Here is a 16557-nt window from a genome sequence, read left to right as displayed (position 1 = left end):
CACAAAGGGACCCTTCCCTCCCAAACCCCCAAAGGTTCCTTTCCCCCTTAGAGAACTGATCAGAGCGATGCTTCTCAAACTGTGCCTCCAAGACACATAGCAACAGCATCACCTGGGAACTTGTCCAGAAAGGCACATTCTCACGCCCCACCCCAGACCAAGTCAGAAATTCTGGGGATGGGGCAAACACAGTAATCGGTTTCAACAAGCCCTCCATTTGATTCCGATGCATGCTAAAGTCTGAGAACCACTGGATTAGAGAATTTTGCGATTCCAAGATAGGTAATGAAGAAAGACATAACTCCATGTAAGGTAGAACCAGTTTATTAATGACAGCCTTAATTACAACCACTCTCAAGTGTAAAAAATAAAGGGTGATTAATTAAAATTTAGAACTCACTTGGACTTGCTGTTTGGCCTTTCACTGGATGTGCCAAAGGGAGGGAATCTTGCCTGATTCTGAATCAACTGGTCAGATGGAGTTCACTGGAGAATGAGGTAATAAAAAAGGAGACAAGAGTGCCAACTGCAGGGCTCAAGTCTTCTCCATGTTGGAATGACATTACAACATGGAGACAGAATGACAACTTCACGGGGGCAGAGATGACATAAAATCATCCTACAGCCGGAATATGGAACGAACATCTCTAACCATACAGAGACACAAAAACACACATGCAGTCATACATACACCCGCACTCTGCAGATAATTTTCAAAGAATCTTTGTCCCTTCTCTGAGCAGACTGACACGTTCATCAGCCGCAGTGATGCAACATGGGGCTAAAATAGAAAACCTTGCTAAGTCTCCATAAAGCATGCTCACTGGCCGCCCAGTTTTGTGTTGGCAAGTGGGTCATCACCACAAAATACACCTGTGATTTTCCCAGCATTCCACAGGCTAATATCTGCTCCCCAGGAGAGGGACATCCTGGTAGAAACCAGCTGGATTCAAATCTGGGGGCAAAATTCATCCCTCCCTACATTAGTGGGGACAGGCGTGAGTGGCAGCACCTGGAAGTGGTGCCCCCACCTTGGGTCGCAGAACACTTGCCCCATCGATGCGCTTCCTTCCAAAGTATTTGTGCTTTGTTACCATCCTGCTGGTTAGTCTGCACTATGAGAACAGAAGGAGCTCTGGCCATGCACTTTTGTTCTTTTGTTTTTGTTTTTTTTAAATAAAAGCAAACTAAAACCAGAATGAGAAAAAAACAAAAAACCAAACCCAGAAGTTTTCTGATTGTGTCAACACTGTTTCAGAATTAGATTCAATTCCATTCCAAGAGAAGGGGGCGGAGGGTGCTGCAGACCAGGCCCCGAAGACTGACAGGGTAAAGGCATTGTTGAGTCCATGAAAGCATTTGCAACGGCTCGGCGGGCCAGTCCTTTCCCAGCCAGGGAGGACACGCCACACCTCTCACGGCGGTGAACCCAAGAAATAAATGCGGACCAAGTAACGTTTGTAAATGCTTGTAGGAAAGCTGGCAGGAAAAGGAGCTGGTAGAGTCGGATTCACAGATCATGCAGGGAGAGTATACCAAAAAAATTAATATTCAAGTGGAGTAAAAAAACACTTTAAGAGAAACTGTATCCTAGCTCTCACTTTTGGGAGACCAAAACAAAAACACACAAAAAAGCAGAACAATACCCAGAATATTCCAGTTTCCAAAGAATCCAACAACTAATTTGATGGGCTGAGGTGAGGGGTATTAATTAATACCTCTTCATTAACCTCATGTTCTCCTTGATTTTCACTGATACATACAGCTCAGGCCTACTTAGAACAACAATCTGTCCTGCTAAAATTCAGCATCGTGAAGTGTTCCAATGCCCTTACTCCAGGCACATGGAATACACAATTCCTCTTGAAAAAGACACTCCAGGAGAGACCAGGCGTGCCCACCCACATGACTTGTTGAATGCAATCACAACATCTGAACCCAAAGACAAGCTGTTTTCTTCTTGGGGTGATAGTTGTAACAGGTCCCTGAAATGCACAGTGAAGGGATGCCAAAACAGAAACAAAAACAAAAAAACACAAAAACCACAGCCCTCCCAGGTAAGGGGTTGAGTTTTAGAAAAGATGCACTTCTTTAGGCCACGGACCAGAAAGTCCCTTCAAGGTGTGACAAAGAGCAAAAACCGCCTCTCCCAGCCCTCCGATCACGGAAGGAGAGAACAAGACTGTGTGTTCCACAGATTCAAGTACATCTGGGTCCCTCACCCTCCCTTTTTTTCTTTTTTGGTAAGTATCCAACCAACCATAAATTCATGGCTACAGTAGAGATTCACGGCGCAACAACTTTCATACTGGTTATCTTTTTAATTCTGTCAGTGAGCAGCATTTCCCAGTTGTACCCGCCCAAAACCAAGTTCTCGGCAGTTCCATCACGTGGGATTGCAGCGTGGATTCAGTTGGGCACGCTGGAGGGTCAGGAAGGCTGGGTCTGTCCAGTGTCTTACAGCAGTGATGCGGGGCTCTACCAGCTAGCCCTGACAGCTTCAATATCACTAACCAAATTCTGAGCCAGGCAGATCCCAAAAATCTGAGAAAGGAAGGAAAAGAGAGTCAGTGAAACTCAACTTCAGTAGGCTACTTCCTGGCCGGTGAATCCCCTTTTCCTTATCTCTGATTTTTTAAATTGACAAATAATTCATATACTATAAAATACGTCCTTTTCAAGTCTATACTTTAGTGATTTTTAGTAGTATGCGTGCAAGGATGTGCAACTATCAACACTATCTAATTCCGGAACATTTCATAATGCTGAAAAGAAACTCTGTACCCATTAGCAGGCATTCCCGTTCCCCCATCCTTGGCAACCACTAATCTACTTTCAATCTCTAGGATTTGCCTATTTTGGACATTTCATATAAGTAGAGTCATATAATATGTGGTCTCTTGGGGTCACACAGCAAAATGTTTTCAAGTTTCATCCATACAGTAGCATGTACCAATAGTTCAATCCTTTCGGTGGCTTGAATAATATTCCACTAGATGGAAAAACCCCACATTTTGTTTATCCTTCATCAGCTGATGGACATTTACACTATTTCCACTTTTTGGCTATTATGAATAGTGCTGCTGTGAATGTCCGTGTACAACTTTTTGGTGAACAGATTTGTAATTCTTCTGGGAGTGGAACTGCTGGGTCTCGTGTGAACTCCATTTAAGTCTGAGGAAGCGCCAAATTCTTTTCCACAGTGACTATGGTTTTCACTCCCTTTAGCAATGTATGAGAGTTCCCATTTCTCCACAGTCTTGCCAACATTTGTTATTGTCTTCCTTTTTAATTACATCCATCCTAGTATGTGTGAAGTGTGGTTTTGCTTTGAATTGCTCTAACATCTAATGATGAGCATCTTTTCATGAGCTTATTGGCTATTTGTACTTTCTTTGAAGATACATCTGATTCAAATTCTTTGGCCATCTTTAAATTGAGTTTGTCTTTTTATTGTTGAGTCGTTCTTTATATACTCTAGACACCAAACCCCCTATCAGACATAATGATTTGCAAATATTTTCTCTCATTTTGTGGACTTTTTCTTAATAGTATCCTTTTCAGCACAGAAGTTTCAATTTTGATGAAATCCAACTTACCTACTCCCTTTGGTTGCTTGTGTTCTTGGTATCATATGTAAGAAAATGCTGCCTAATCCAAGGCCACAAAGATTTACATGTACACAGTCTTTGAAGAGTTTTTTATAGCTTTAGCTCTTAAGTTTAGGTCTTTGATCTATTTGGAGTTAATTTTTTATATAAGGTGTGAGGTAGGGGTCCAAATTCGTTCTTTTGCCTACAGATATCCAGTTGGTCCAGCGCCATTTGTTGAAAAGACTATTCTTTCCCTATTGACTGGTCTTAGTTCCCTTGTCAAAAATCAGCTGACCTTAGGGGTAGGCCTTATTTCTGACTCTCAGTCCTATTCCACTGATCTATATGCTCAACCTTATGTACTACCTTGATCACTGCAGCTTTGTAGTAAGTCTGTAACTGGAAAGTGTGAGTTCTCCAACTTTGCTCTTTTTCAAGTTTGTTTTGCTATTCTGGGTCCGCTGCATTTCCACATGAATTTTAGGATGGGCCTTGTCCATTTTTGCAAAAAAAAAAAAAAAAAAAAAAGGCAGTTGTAATTTTGATAGGGATTGCATTGAACCTGTAGATCAATTTGAGGAGTACTGCCACCTTAACAATATTAAGTCTTCCGATCTATGAATATGGAATGGCTTTCCATTTCTTTAGGTCTTCTTTAATTTCTTTCAACCACTGTGCCCCATTCATGACCTTCTAAGAAAAGTATTATATATCCCCAAGATAAAAAGCCCAGCTCCTGGGGCTGCTTAGGAGGAAAAGTGGGTGCTTCCTTCCCTCACACTTTGACAAGGTGGTCCAGAGAGAGAAAGGGACACAGGATGACTGTCTAAAAAAGTCTTAGTCTTGCCACTGGGATCTCCTTCTGACCATCCCTGCCTCCCCCAACTGTCACAAGGCAGTGATTACTTGGCCCATGGGAACACTGGAATGCCAGTAGCCAATTGCCGACCCAATCAATTTCTCCATTATGAAAAGGAAAAAAAAGATTTCCTAAAGTATTTCAGGATAGTAGCATCTAAAATCAGGGCTTTAAATAAAATACAAACCAAATAGCTTAGGTCTGTTCCCCAGCCCTTTGATGTGTCTTAAAAACTGTGACATTAAGGTGATTCAGCAGAGCTCCTGTCATGGGGAGGGCTCTCCCAGGGCATCATTTCCCTGTGACATCCATCAAGGAGGCTTGTCTTACCTGTAGCAATGCAATGCCTATGAAAATACCAGCCACGATGGTTAAATTGTCCTGCAACCACTTCTCAAACTGGGGCACACAGCCTTTCGTGTAGATTACAATCTGCTGGTCAACTTCCTTCACAAGGGAAGAGGAGAGCACAGCATCACCATGCAAGTTCAAAAGCTCCTGCAACACCCTTTGTGCTAAGTGACAAGATGAGACTCCACTTACTGGTTTTTGCCTGGCATCATAGCCACACTGAGTGTTGATGACATCTTCCTGGTAGAGAAAGGAAACGGAAAGGTGAAAATCACTCAACAGACAGGAAACCCGCCTAAGACTTAGCAGAAGAGTCCGGTTAAATGTCGTTAATCGAAGGAGTACTTGGGCATGCAGATGTCCTAGGTACCAGGTTAAATAAACACTCTGATACATTATCCAAAGTAATTATTATAACAATCCTCAGAAGTAGGTATTAAAATATGCCCTCTTTTCCAGAAGAAGAAAACTGAGGCTCAGAATATATAAGGATAGCAAGTGCGTTACTGACCACCTCAGGAAGCTTACAGGGGTTAGAAAACGGAGACACAGTTAAAACCACGGGGAAAGAGGACAATGACTATCTTCATTTATGCTCTTTTGGGGGAACTTCTACTTTTTAATCTATATACTCCTGTATCATTTAAATGGTTTTTCAATGAGAATGCATTACTTTAATAATTAAAAAAACAAAACAATGCCCCAACAACATATCACATGGACAGATACCCTGACGTCTCACAGGCCCTATCAAGAAACATGGGTTCTCCTGCTTTAGGTTTGTTTATTTTCCCCCCGTGCAGGGTATGGGGTGGATTTTATTAGCTTGGCTTTTGTGGAATGAGAAATCTATACCCAGAGTATCTGTAGTTGAAAGGGGAGGCATAATGCCTTCTGACACTCTCCATAATTCTTCTGATGGAATGTTAACACTGGGCAGGAGCGGGAGACAGAACAGTTTGTACCTGCTGGCCAGGGCAAGGCCACCTGAGTAGACACCCAGGTCTCCGTGCTGGGCACTCTCCTGCCTGTCAGCCCTCCTCAGAGGAAAGCAAGACATGAGCCAGTGGGAGAGGTGGGCTTCCGGCAACGTCTCAGAGCAGAGGCGCCCAGTCCTTTCTGATTCTCAGTCGTCTGAAAGAGCCCAGAGACCCCTCTGAAGCCCTCAGGGAACTACCTGCTCCACACCGAGACCATGGCCCCTTTTAAAGAGCCCCACGTGCTCCACCTTGCATGGGGAAATGGCCACTGAACTCATTAGCACCCACTGGGCTCCGCTTGATTTCAAGAAGGGTGGTCTGGGGTAGGCTGCATGGACCGATGGCCTGGGAGACCGAAGAATGTGGAATAGACACGTGCAGAAGCAGTCTCCCACTTGTTCTAATGCTCACTCCAGGCTTTTAACTTATAACAAGGCACTTAGCATTTTAGGTCACCCTACATACCAGTCACATGATGTGACCCAAAACACAACCAAACCCACGGTGAAAGGGTTATGAGCATGTTTAATGCCTTTTCTTTTCTTAAATAAAACGCAAACAGCACTTATCATCATTACAACCGAGAGCCCAGGCAGCTGCGGGCTTCCTCCCTAGTAGACTGGCCTATCTTGCCTCAGACTCTTGTCCTACCCCTAAGATTCCCCCCAGAACCAAGTCAGGAAGCACAGGGTCACTGACCCCCCCAGGCAATACAGAGCACTCTCGCCGAAGCCCGTCCCTCTTCTAAGGAAGGAGTAACAGGCACTCCAGGCAGGCTTCCTGGGTCTAAAGCTCAGCTCCACCACTTGCTAGCAATGTGAGCTTGGGAAAGGTACTTAACCTCCATGGGCCTGTGTTTCACCCAAAGAGGGAAGATGGTGCTGATACTGCCAGTAGGAATGTTCTGAATTTTACTGAGCCAACTCACAAGAAGGCTGAGAATAAGAACCAGCGTGTGCTGCTAAATTCATGTCAGCGATGATTACGCCTACTGGGAAGATCTGAGCACTCTGCCCTCTTTAGGAGCTACAGTGAGGAATACGCAGGTAAGAGGTTTCAAGAAAAAAAAAAAAATCACTCTGCTCATCTCATCGCCCCCCGCCCCCCCCACCCCCGCCTGCAGTCTGCGGGCATTCACTTACTGCGGGATCTTTAGTGCAGCAGGAGAATGGCACGCCGCACCGCTCTCGACTTGCGTTGGAATCTGTGCAATTGAAGTAAATATTTAGGTTCCAATCATCAGCTCCAAAAGCCCCACAGCACTGCCACTGGAGCAAACAGGAGAGAATTAGAACATCTCGGCCTGGAGGCGACCAGGCGCCTACACTCACGACCGCCAAACGACCGCCACCCAGCTTCGGCCAGCTCTAAGCCTCTCTCCTGTCTCAGAATTTGTATCAAACCAAGCTAAACCTAAAGGGGCCCTATCGAAGCTTCCAAGGTGACTAAGGCTCAAGATTTGTAAGGATGTGCTAGCATCTGATTTAAGTGACTGATGAGACCCACAGTGTTAAGTGTTGGAAGAGCAGACAGGGCAGGAGTCGTACAGCAAAGCAAGGTCTGCTTGGCGTGGGTGCATGGAGTAACATTCTAGAAGGGTAAACAAGACACTAAACCATGGTAGTGTCTGAAGGAGGCAACTGGGGGTTGTGGGTGGGAGAGCTAGAGGCTTACTTTTTTAAAAATTGTGGTCTCTGCAGCCTTAATGGTTATGTAAAAATCCGTTTTATCGAGGTATAATCGACATACAATAAACTGCACATATTTAAAGGGTACAATCTTATAAGATTTGACATATGTATACATTGTGAAACCATCATCACAACCAAGATAGTGAACATACTCATTACCTGCCAAAGTTTTAAAGGCTTACTTTTTTTTGTATATCTGTTACTACTCTGAACTTTTAAGAACATGCATTTACATTTTCAACTTTAAAAAAATTCCATCATCTAATTAAAATATATATAAAATCAGCTGTTGAAGTCAGTGAGTCTCAAAAGGGCCTGGTTCAAGGACTGGCTGCTCCAGAGGCCCCTTCGTCACTCCCCTACCAGCTCTACTCTCTGAGTTAAGTAAACATCAAGCCCTGACCACGTTCAGGCTTTCAGGACCAAGAGCTACTTCACAACATTACACTCCATGACAGAAAAACAAAATCACATGAAATAACAGTATTTCCATATAAAGCAGACAGCATTTCAAGAGAACGTGTATACGCATGTTCTTCCAACTCATCTGGTCCTCCAAGGGCTTGGCTTGTGCATCTCGAGGTCTGCCTACAAAGCTTCATCAGATCTGCCACGCAAACTAGTCAGCAAGAATACCTGGCAAGGTGTGAGCCTGCATCCATTATGACCTAACAAGACAGTGAGGTCTGCTGAGGAGATGGAGCAGGGCTTAATTTCACACCTGAGGTGCAGCTCACTCTGGGCCAGTCACGGATGCTACTGAACCAAAGCAACTCAACTCTGCTCACTTCTGAGTACCTAACGAAGGAGCGTGGTCTCCCATAGGGCAAGTGCCGACGCAGCCGTCTCCTCCTTTATCAAAGCGGACCCCCAGCTCCCTCTGCAAAGCCGTCCAACCAAGAGACAGCCATTGGTCCACTGGGCTTCTGTTTGCCCTCCAGTCCTGCCACAGACATTTAGGTCACAGACACTGCTGTCCAATCTCTGAGGGCATGCAAATAAAGACCTTAACACCCAAGGACAGTAACACCTTCAGCCTCATATAAAACCACGTACATCTTATTAGAGTGTCCTAATATTCGCATGAGTTCAACAGTAGCTGCTATTATTTCTACTTTACTATTTGGGGAAACAGGTCAAGGTTCCGTTAGCCCACGGTCACTTAGCTAATTAGAGTCTGGCACTAGATCTGTATTTCTGACCCCGTTTATACCATTTTCCATTTTGAGTCAAACGGGGCATCTGCGACTTCATTTGCATGACAGGGGACATCACCTAGTAATGTTCGGAAACCTGGGGGCGCGGGGGAGGTGGCTCTGCCGAGCAGATTCTTCACGTGTTAGAAGCCGCACCAGGGCTTAGAAGTTGCTCAACTTTTGGTCGCGTGGAACTGCGTGTGCTCTAATATTTGGATAGGTATGTTTTAGGAACTTTGTGGACAAATATTCTATTGCTAAGTGTATTATTAGGAGCCGTGAAGGGTGGAGGATGGCCAAAAAGGGGGCAAGGAGCAAGAAAGAATCCACATTGGACACTACATAACACATTACACCTACAGCAAAACAAAATTCTGCAGATGTCAATTGGAAACATCATGTGTGCTTATAATCTTGCTGCTCAAGAGGTTTTCTTTATCCCTCAGACTTAGTAGAAATTGAGATGAGTGAAAATAGGACATTTCCTATGGAAGTCATAAAGCAGGTTAGAAAATAATGAATACACAACTAAACCAACCAAAAAAACCCATGTGGCAAAGTCAGAGGGAGGTTCCAGCTGGCGCAGACAGAAGCCAGGAGTAACGTTCATTCCTCGAGAAGGCTTTCAACTTAAAAATAAACCAAATTTAAACTTACATATTCCTGCGTGAAGTCTATGAGGTTCTGCAAATCAATGTCATCTCTGTACGCTCTGATGTTGTTGTTTATAAAGAAATACAGCTGGTCTTTGATCCAGTCTTTGAAAACAAATGCCAGAACCCCAGCAGTGAGCTCCAGGAAGAAAATAATTCCCAGGAACACAGAAAACTAAGACAAAAGACACAAAGAGAACAGTTAAAGGGGCTATTTTGATCATATATAGTTATAAATGGTCCCTTCTAAAAAGGCTTATAATTACATTGGGTTGTTACACATGTCCAAAGCAGATAATCTTCAGTTTCTTAAGATTCATTAACAGAATATTACACTCCAAGAAAAGATTTTTAAAAATGGTTCATAATCACATTTTAAGGGCTCTGGTTGTCCATTTGGTAATTAAACAACAAAGCCTATAAGCAAACATGGATAAAAGGAATTTCTCATTAGACCCACATTAAGGCCTAATGACTGTCTCCAGATTCATGCACCGCCAGACTCTTGAACAATGACCCGCCCCTACCTCTAGTAAGCTCTTGTAATGTTGAAAGATAAGCTAACCCAGTACTTTAAGATCGACTGTCATTTGTTACTATGGCCTTGATTCTGTATGCAATACATTCCTTTTTTTTGGATTTAGACACTGCTTTAAATCCCCTTTGCAACTACTTTATGGGGTAAAAGGGCAGATGTGTTCATCTTAGACAAAGCGGTCAAAGAGGAAGTTTGTGTGTGTTGGGGGCGGGGGTGACTAGGACATGAAAATCATTTCCCATCATGAAAACTGGGTTGAAAGTTTTCTTAGGAACACTAGCTGTGCTCACCCTTCTTTGTAAATACCAGTCTCAGAAGATTTTAAATAACATCAACCCGCAGCCAAAGGCAGACTTCTGGCTGACATGGACAAGAATTTACACAGGAAGGCTGGGGGCCACAGGTAACGTGGTGACTGCCCATAAATCTGGAGAAATCTCCCTTTCATCTTGAAGACTCAGAAGAGCCTCATCTCAGTCATACCAACGTACTGCTCACGCCCACGGTTCCTTCCACTTCCTCTCACCCCCACACTCTTACGCCTTCCCAACTTTTTTGCTGAGACAGATTATGAGAAATGAGGCTGTGAAGGACCAGGCCAGCTTCTGGTGACAGGACAGAAAGGGAGACGCTGGGGCCACAGGTGCGCAGCAGAGCCCATGGAGGCCATAGGACTCGAGTGGCTGAGGAGGCAGAGGGGGCTGAAGCTGTCTCTCTGCTCAGCAAGCAGACATCCAGCAGCCAAGCGAGAGAAAAATGTGCTGGAGGAGTGGTGCAAAGGAGACTGCAGAGTTACTTATTAAAACAAGAAGATGTTAATTCCTCCAGCAAACATCTGAAGGACCCATAACAGATCAGGTCCTGGATTTGGTGGGCCTGGCAGAAGCAAGGATGGGTAAAATATAATCCTGCCTCCAAAGACCCCACGGTCTTATGTGCTGTGGGGGTGGGGCTTGGGGGAGGGCAGTGGGGTGGAGCTATTTCACATCAGATCTCCATATATCTGCCAGTGTTTATCTAGCGCACCAAGTGCCATTTTGGGAGGGTGGGCATGAGGGGAGGGGTGGAAGAAAGAAATAAGTGCCTGGCAAAGTCTAGGACTCCAAGGTTTGGGCTCTAATTCTAGACCCTCTAGAGCTCAGCCCTTCAGGTTCCAGAGACCTCCTCCTGGTTATCTCTCCTTGGTGAATTCAGTAGAAAGAGGATTTAAACTATCATCAGCGGTACCAATAATTTCAAAGTAAGATTTCCTCAATCTAGAAAAAAGGACAGGGGAAAAAAAGATCACTTTTACTCAATGCCTACCCCCCAGTATAAAACAACTCCCCTCCCTTTATTAGGTACAGAAATACAAAAGTTATCATGCTATACAAATGAGAAAAATCATAGCTAGCTCACATGCATGTGCACCCAAAATACCACCACAGAAGTCATGCGAGATTTCAATTCGATTTTTTTTCTCGCCACCATAAAGGTTAGGCAAGTTCATTTTCCAGTTACCCTGGTAAAGTTTCTCTTAATGCTATATAATATACAGATCAAAAATTGAGTTCAAATTAAATTCTTATCGAATATTTGGCAGAAACCTGTATGCCCTGGGTGACCTCATTTCCCCCATTTCCAAAGGTGCAAAAACTGATTTCGCAGGCTTCGTCTTAGGGCCTCAGTCGACCAGGAAGCTCCATTTCCATTTCACATTATCTTAGCTCTCAGATTTTCCCTCAGCAAATCTCCTAGCCTTGCAGCATCAGATCTCTGGGGCTGTTAAAGCATGTTGACATTCACTTCCTACTTATTTCATAGCTCCTGCTCAAAGAATATTCTGGGCCAGTTTTCATGGTTTGTACTAAATAGAGAAGCCATTTTAAATATCCGTGATTTTCAAAAGCTGAGAAACAATACAATTTTCTTCATTTCCAACACAGAACTTTATAAATTAAGGTGCTGATTTAGAGACATGGATCTATTTCTGCCTGTACGACAAATACAATAAATTATATTAAAGGGACTACTCTTATAAACTGAACTATATTCAAGTAAATCACATTAAAGGGGATCCCATATTTGGGGGCATGGAGGCTGAAACTGATAAAATAGTGGCAAACGGTTAAGTATTATCTGGGGCCCGATGAGGCTATAGAAAAGCTGAGTGAGGGGAGCCCATACATTTAGAAGGATCTCGTGCCAAGAAGACTGGCAGGTTGGCAGGTGAGGATCAGGGGCAAAGCTCTCCTGGGGACTCCACAGGTCTTTGATTAGGTGGGCAATGAAGTAACTGTGTGTGTGTGTTTAAAAGGGGGAATTGGGAGATAAGGCCTAAGGCCAATGGAGTATTGGGAAACCAGCTGCTCCCACCACAGACCAATGTATAACACAGAGAGCCAACTGCTCATTCAATTGTACGGAGGACCAAGTATCCCTCAGTCTCCCTGATCACAGAGTCATGTAAACCTGCAGGTTAAACATATGACTTTTCAGGTTAGATTCGCCAAAACCTCATCTGCACCACAGCTGCCCAAATTCGAAGAAACGGGCTACCCTGGGGGCGGTATGGTGAGTCCACACTCTTTAGGGATATTCAAGAAAAATGCCAGAGGATGACGTGGCAGAAATGCTGGGGAAGAGAAGCATGCCCCACCCCCCACCCGGCTTTGGGGACTGGTGACATGCTCTGGTTTTAAATGAAGATGTCCCTGGATGATGTTGAGCAGGATTCTAGGAACAGGTGGTACAACACTAATTCGTCATCTAGAAATCCCACCATCTTTCCTCACCACAGGAAGGTGGTTTTTTTTTTTTTTTTTTTTTTTTTATCCCTTCCCCGTTTTTGGAAAGGAAAGTGGACGGGGCTGTACAGAGAACATGGACACGGATGCCCGCCACAATGCCAAGCCCTAGACGGACCGGCATATTCAGCTAACCTTTGGCTATACTTCCCAAACCTGTTTTGGGTACGCACATGGAAACACAGGCCATTCCATTCTCCTTTGGAAGGAATCTCCAAAGGAAAGGCTTTCACTTCTCATTCTCTCCTTTTATTACTTATCTGGCCCTGGTAAAACTCCTCCTCCAAAAATATTCATGCTAACAGTGATCACACCCAACTCCCTGCAAGGCATCTAAAAATTATGCTGATCATACAAAAGGAAAACTCTGGACTGGCAGAGAAGGAAGATGTGCCCCTTACTGTTTCTCCATGTTCACCGAAACCTATTACTTAACAGATTTCATCTGAACAGGCCACAGCCACTGGGCTGATGTCTGGTTTTTCTAAACCAACTGTATGAACAGCTCCCTACTGACTATGTGCTTAAAAGAGGAGGAAAAAACCACCTGAAAGAAGAAAACTATACATATACCTACTTTAGTCTAAAGGGATTTGAGGGACTGGAATGCAAAGTCCTGATATATCCGTACAAAATCTCCATGGATGGCATGGGTTGGGCACGGTATTTACATTATTAAGGAAGCATGGAGGGGCAGGTGGGCGGTGATCTAGAGAGTTCTCCTGAAAGGAAAGCATTAGCTGGGCCACATTTTCACTGCACCTTTGGCAGAACCACCTCGCCTACAGATAGGGTGTCCTCCCGCGGGAGGACGGCAGCTTGTCCCTCGGCCTGCGGGCAGAAGGGGATACTCACGAACTTGAGAAGGAATGTGTTTTCCCGTAGTGCTCCAATGCACCCTGCGAATCCCAAAATGAACATCACTCCTCCCACCACGAGAAAGAGCCAAACTGGGTCAAAGCCGCCGAGATCGGTGATGGAAGAGATGTTGGACAGAACTCCCTGGGGACAGAGAAGCAAACACAACGGAGCACCAGGATGCAGGGGCAGTTTTTCAACATGGAAAGATTTTTACAATTGTCTTTTCCCCCTCGCAAAGAAAAACTTCAGAGGTAATCAGATTATTAGGTGTGACCGATACTCAAGAAACACTGCAAATCAATCAGTCAATAAATCAATTAATTTTAAAAACCCCCAGAAAAACCTACTTTCTTTGCAAGGTCTAGATGGGTTTGTATTTTTGGCAAAACTGAATAAAGCAAAGAAATGACCCCAAGAAACTATCATCAGACCCTGTATGGAGATGTGGATGTTACTTTTGTTTTCTATGTCCCAAATATAAGTGGTTATGGGCAAAAAACAGTGTGCAAGAAAAACACACTTCCCAACACCTAGAAAGAGCAGTCACCTTTCAGTGCCCAGGGCATGCAGGTCTCAGACAAGTGCCTGCTACAAGCCTGTGGCATTTCTTAGGGAACAAGGGCAGAGCTTGATGCTGCAGGCTGACACAGTGGCCAGTCCCAGTCACAAGCCCCGGAAAGTTTTCCAGGGAAAAACCATGCCTCAGGATCCACCCTTGAGCTTCACAGGAGACCCTATCAGGCTCAGATTCCCAAAGCCCACTTGGGTGGTTTGGCTGATGGCGGTCTCACATTGACTTCTTAGTGGTATTTCCTTACCATGTTTTTTTAAGAACTGAGATTTAAATGATTCACAAATCCAAAGCTACTCCCTGGCCTTCCACCCTTTTATTCTCCTGCCAAAAGAACCCAGAGTGCTTTCATTTCTCTATGAACATGCTATTTTTTTTACAAAAATAATTTTTCCCTCAACCATGATACTATGTCAAATACCACCCAGAGCCTATGTTAGAAATTATGAGATTTTTTTTCTCTAAAATTCAAGGTACGTATTGCTATTCATTCCTATACAGACAGACTACTGTTACTTTGAAACTGTAAATGTACAGGAGTCTTAAATATCCAATATCATCAATTTTATTTTCTTATATTTGTTTTGAACTCTCAAAATATCCCAGAGTATCATGGTATAGCTTGCTGTGAAGTCTTAAATCATTTGTTTCAAACCACTCCCAATAACCTGAAAGAACAGAAAGTATTTATCTGATTTTATACTTTAAGTGAAATGGAACCCAGAGAGGCTTGGTGACTTGCTGGAAGTCACACAGCTATTTATTGACTTTTTGAAACTAGAACAGAATATCTATTTCAGGGTTCTCTGCCCACCAAATGGAAACCATGTTATTTGCTTCCCAGCACTTCCTAGTCAGCATGGATCAACACCTGAGTTTAGGAGTTTTAAGTTTTAATTCATTTTAAGGTTGTAGGATCATTCAGACAAAAACATCTTTTGTTTGCTGGGTTTTTGTTTCTTTTGCAGGGGGGTGGGGGCATTAACTTAAAAACAATTAATAGGATATTAATAATAGAACACATATGAGAAATAAAGAACTCTTAAAATGTACAATTTAAACCTCACAGGAAAGGCCAAAGGTTTAAATAAAGTCACAGATGAAGGGCTGAGAGATTAGAAAAGCAGTCAGGAATGTAGGATGTATTCACTAACTTCTGAGGTGACGTCACAAATGCAACCACACCCTTTATGAGACTGCTTGGACCAATGGTTTGATCCAGTCTTGTTTCTTAGATTTCCAAGCTCTGAATTAGGAATACTCCGGGGAGGGGTATGAGGTGGGGGTGGGGGGACACAGAAAATCTGTTACCAATTCTCCACCTACACAGATGATACTAAGAAAAAATTTGCCAGAGAAGTCACACAAAATCCAAGCAACAGTGGTGAGGGTCCATGTTGGAAGGAAATCAACCTCCCCCCTTGAATACCTGTGAACACAGGTGTTAATACTTAAAGTCTGAATGTTTGGACCGGCTCGGCTGGGGGGAAAAGACGACGTTGGAGGGTACACGATAACATTCTTAAAACTTAAAGAGTTAACTTAATTATGAGAGAAGGAGACTCCATTTCCTTGCCACCAAAAAGAGGCAGCAGAGGTGGAAGTGACAGGAAGAGATGTGGGCTGGATCACAAAGAGGCCTTTCTGATAGCAGCAGGTGTCCGGCGATGGAGCAGTGAAGGCTTCCGCTCACAGGAGAGCCAAAGCCGTGAGCCTCTGTGGTTGTGCCGTAAGAGGGATTCTCAAATTGGATGGGACATTGGGACTTAATGACCTTTAGGTTCCTCCCAACTTTAAGATCATTCTATGATTTCACCCATTTTTAATGGGCTTTTTGTGACTCACACTTAAGTCTGAGCAAAGATCAGACTGTTCCCAAACACTTCCATGAGCTATGGCTGGACACAAAGAGGTCATGGATAAAAGAGACAATTATCTGGGCAACTCTGGCAAAGCAAGTCAGCCAACCAACACACACACCTAGGTCTCAAACACCGAGCTACACCCCAAGAGGCTACAAAAAAATATGATCTCTGGGGTGCCTGGGTGGCTCAGTTGTTAGGCGTCTGCCTTCGGCTCAGGTCATGATCCCAGGGTCCTGGGATCGAGTCCCGCATCGGGCTCCCTGCTCAGCGGGGAGCCTGCTTCTTCCTCTGCCTGCCGCGCCCCCTGCTTGTGCTTTCTTTCTCTGACAAATAAAATCTTAAAAAAAAAAAAAAAAAATGATCTCAACTGTCAGTAGATTCCTGGATCATCTGTCCTCTCTGGGCTTAATTTGGAGGATGAGTATTTGGCTTCACAGACAAACTTATTTTCATACTTTTACTCTGTCCAGCCTACAGGGGCAGCTTTAATTGAGGGGCCTCCAACTGTTTCCATGGAAACAACAATCATTTGTGGGCCTAGCTGGCCTGCAGATTCTACCTTTTAATCCTAAATTCTGGCAAAAGGCAGGGCTCGAGACAGATACTGAGTGCT

The 16557-nt window shown here is 44.0% G+C and overlaps 1 protein-coding gene across 8 annotated transcripts in view; it reads right to left on the bottom strand.

The window, feature by feature from the left end:
- Positions 1-308: 308 nt before the first annotated feature.
- The window catches only part of TSPAN5 (tetraspanin 5), a 162161-nt gene continuing 145912 nt past the window's right edge, over positions 309-16557 (bottom strand). For 3 of the 8 annotated variants that reach the window (XM_081812105.1, XM_081812111.1, XM_081812112.1), the window contains 7 exons: positions 13503-13649; positions 9328-9498; positions 6926-7051; positions 4996-5043; positions 4783-4899; positions 3960-4084; positions 2416-2544 (listed from right to left, as the gene is read on the bottom strand). In XM_081812105.1, coding sequence (XP_081668231.1) covers positions 3965-4084; positions 4783-4899; positions 4996-5043; positions 6926-7051; positions 9328-9498; positions 13503-13649 — 729 coding nt within the window. In that variant the 3' untranslated portion in view covers positions 2416-2544; positions 3960-3964. Of the gene's footprint in view, positions 2545-3959; positions 4085-4782; positions 4900-4995; positions 5044-6925; positions 7052-9327; positions 9499-13502; positions 13650-16557 lie in introns of all 8 variants that reach the window. The other 5 variants (XM_081812106.1, XM_081812108.1, XM_081812107.1 and 2 more) reach the window with 5 other exon arrangements.

This window comes from Leptonychotes weddellii, chromosome 2 (genome assembly GCF_054177405.1).
Source record: "Leptonychotes weddellii isolate Sample4059 chromosome 2, ASM5417740v2, whole genome shotgun sequence".
In the NCBI taxonomy this organism is placed as follows: domain Eukaryota; kingdom Metazoa; phylum Chordata; class Mammalia; order Carnivora; family Phocidae; genus Leptonychotes; species Leptonychotes weddellii.
This window is presented reverse-complemented; position numbering and strand designations above follow the sequence as displayed.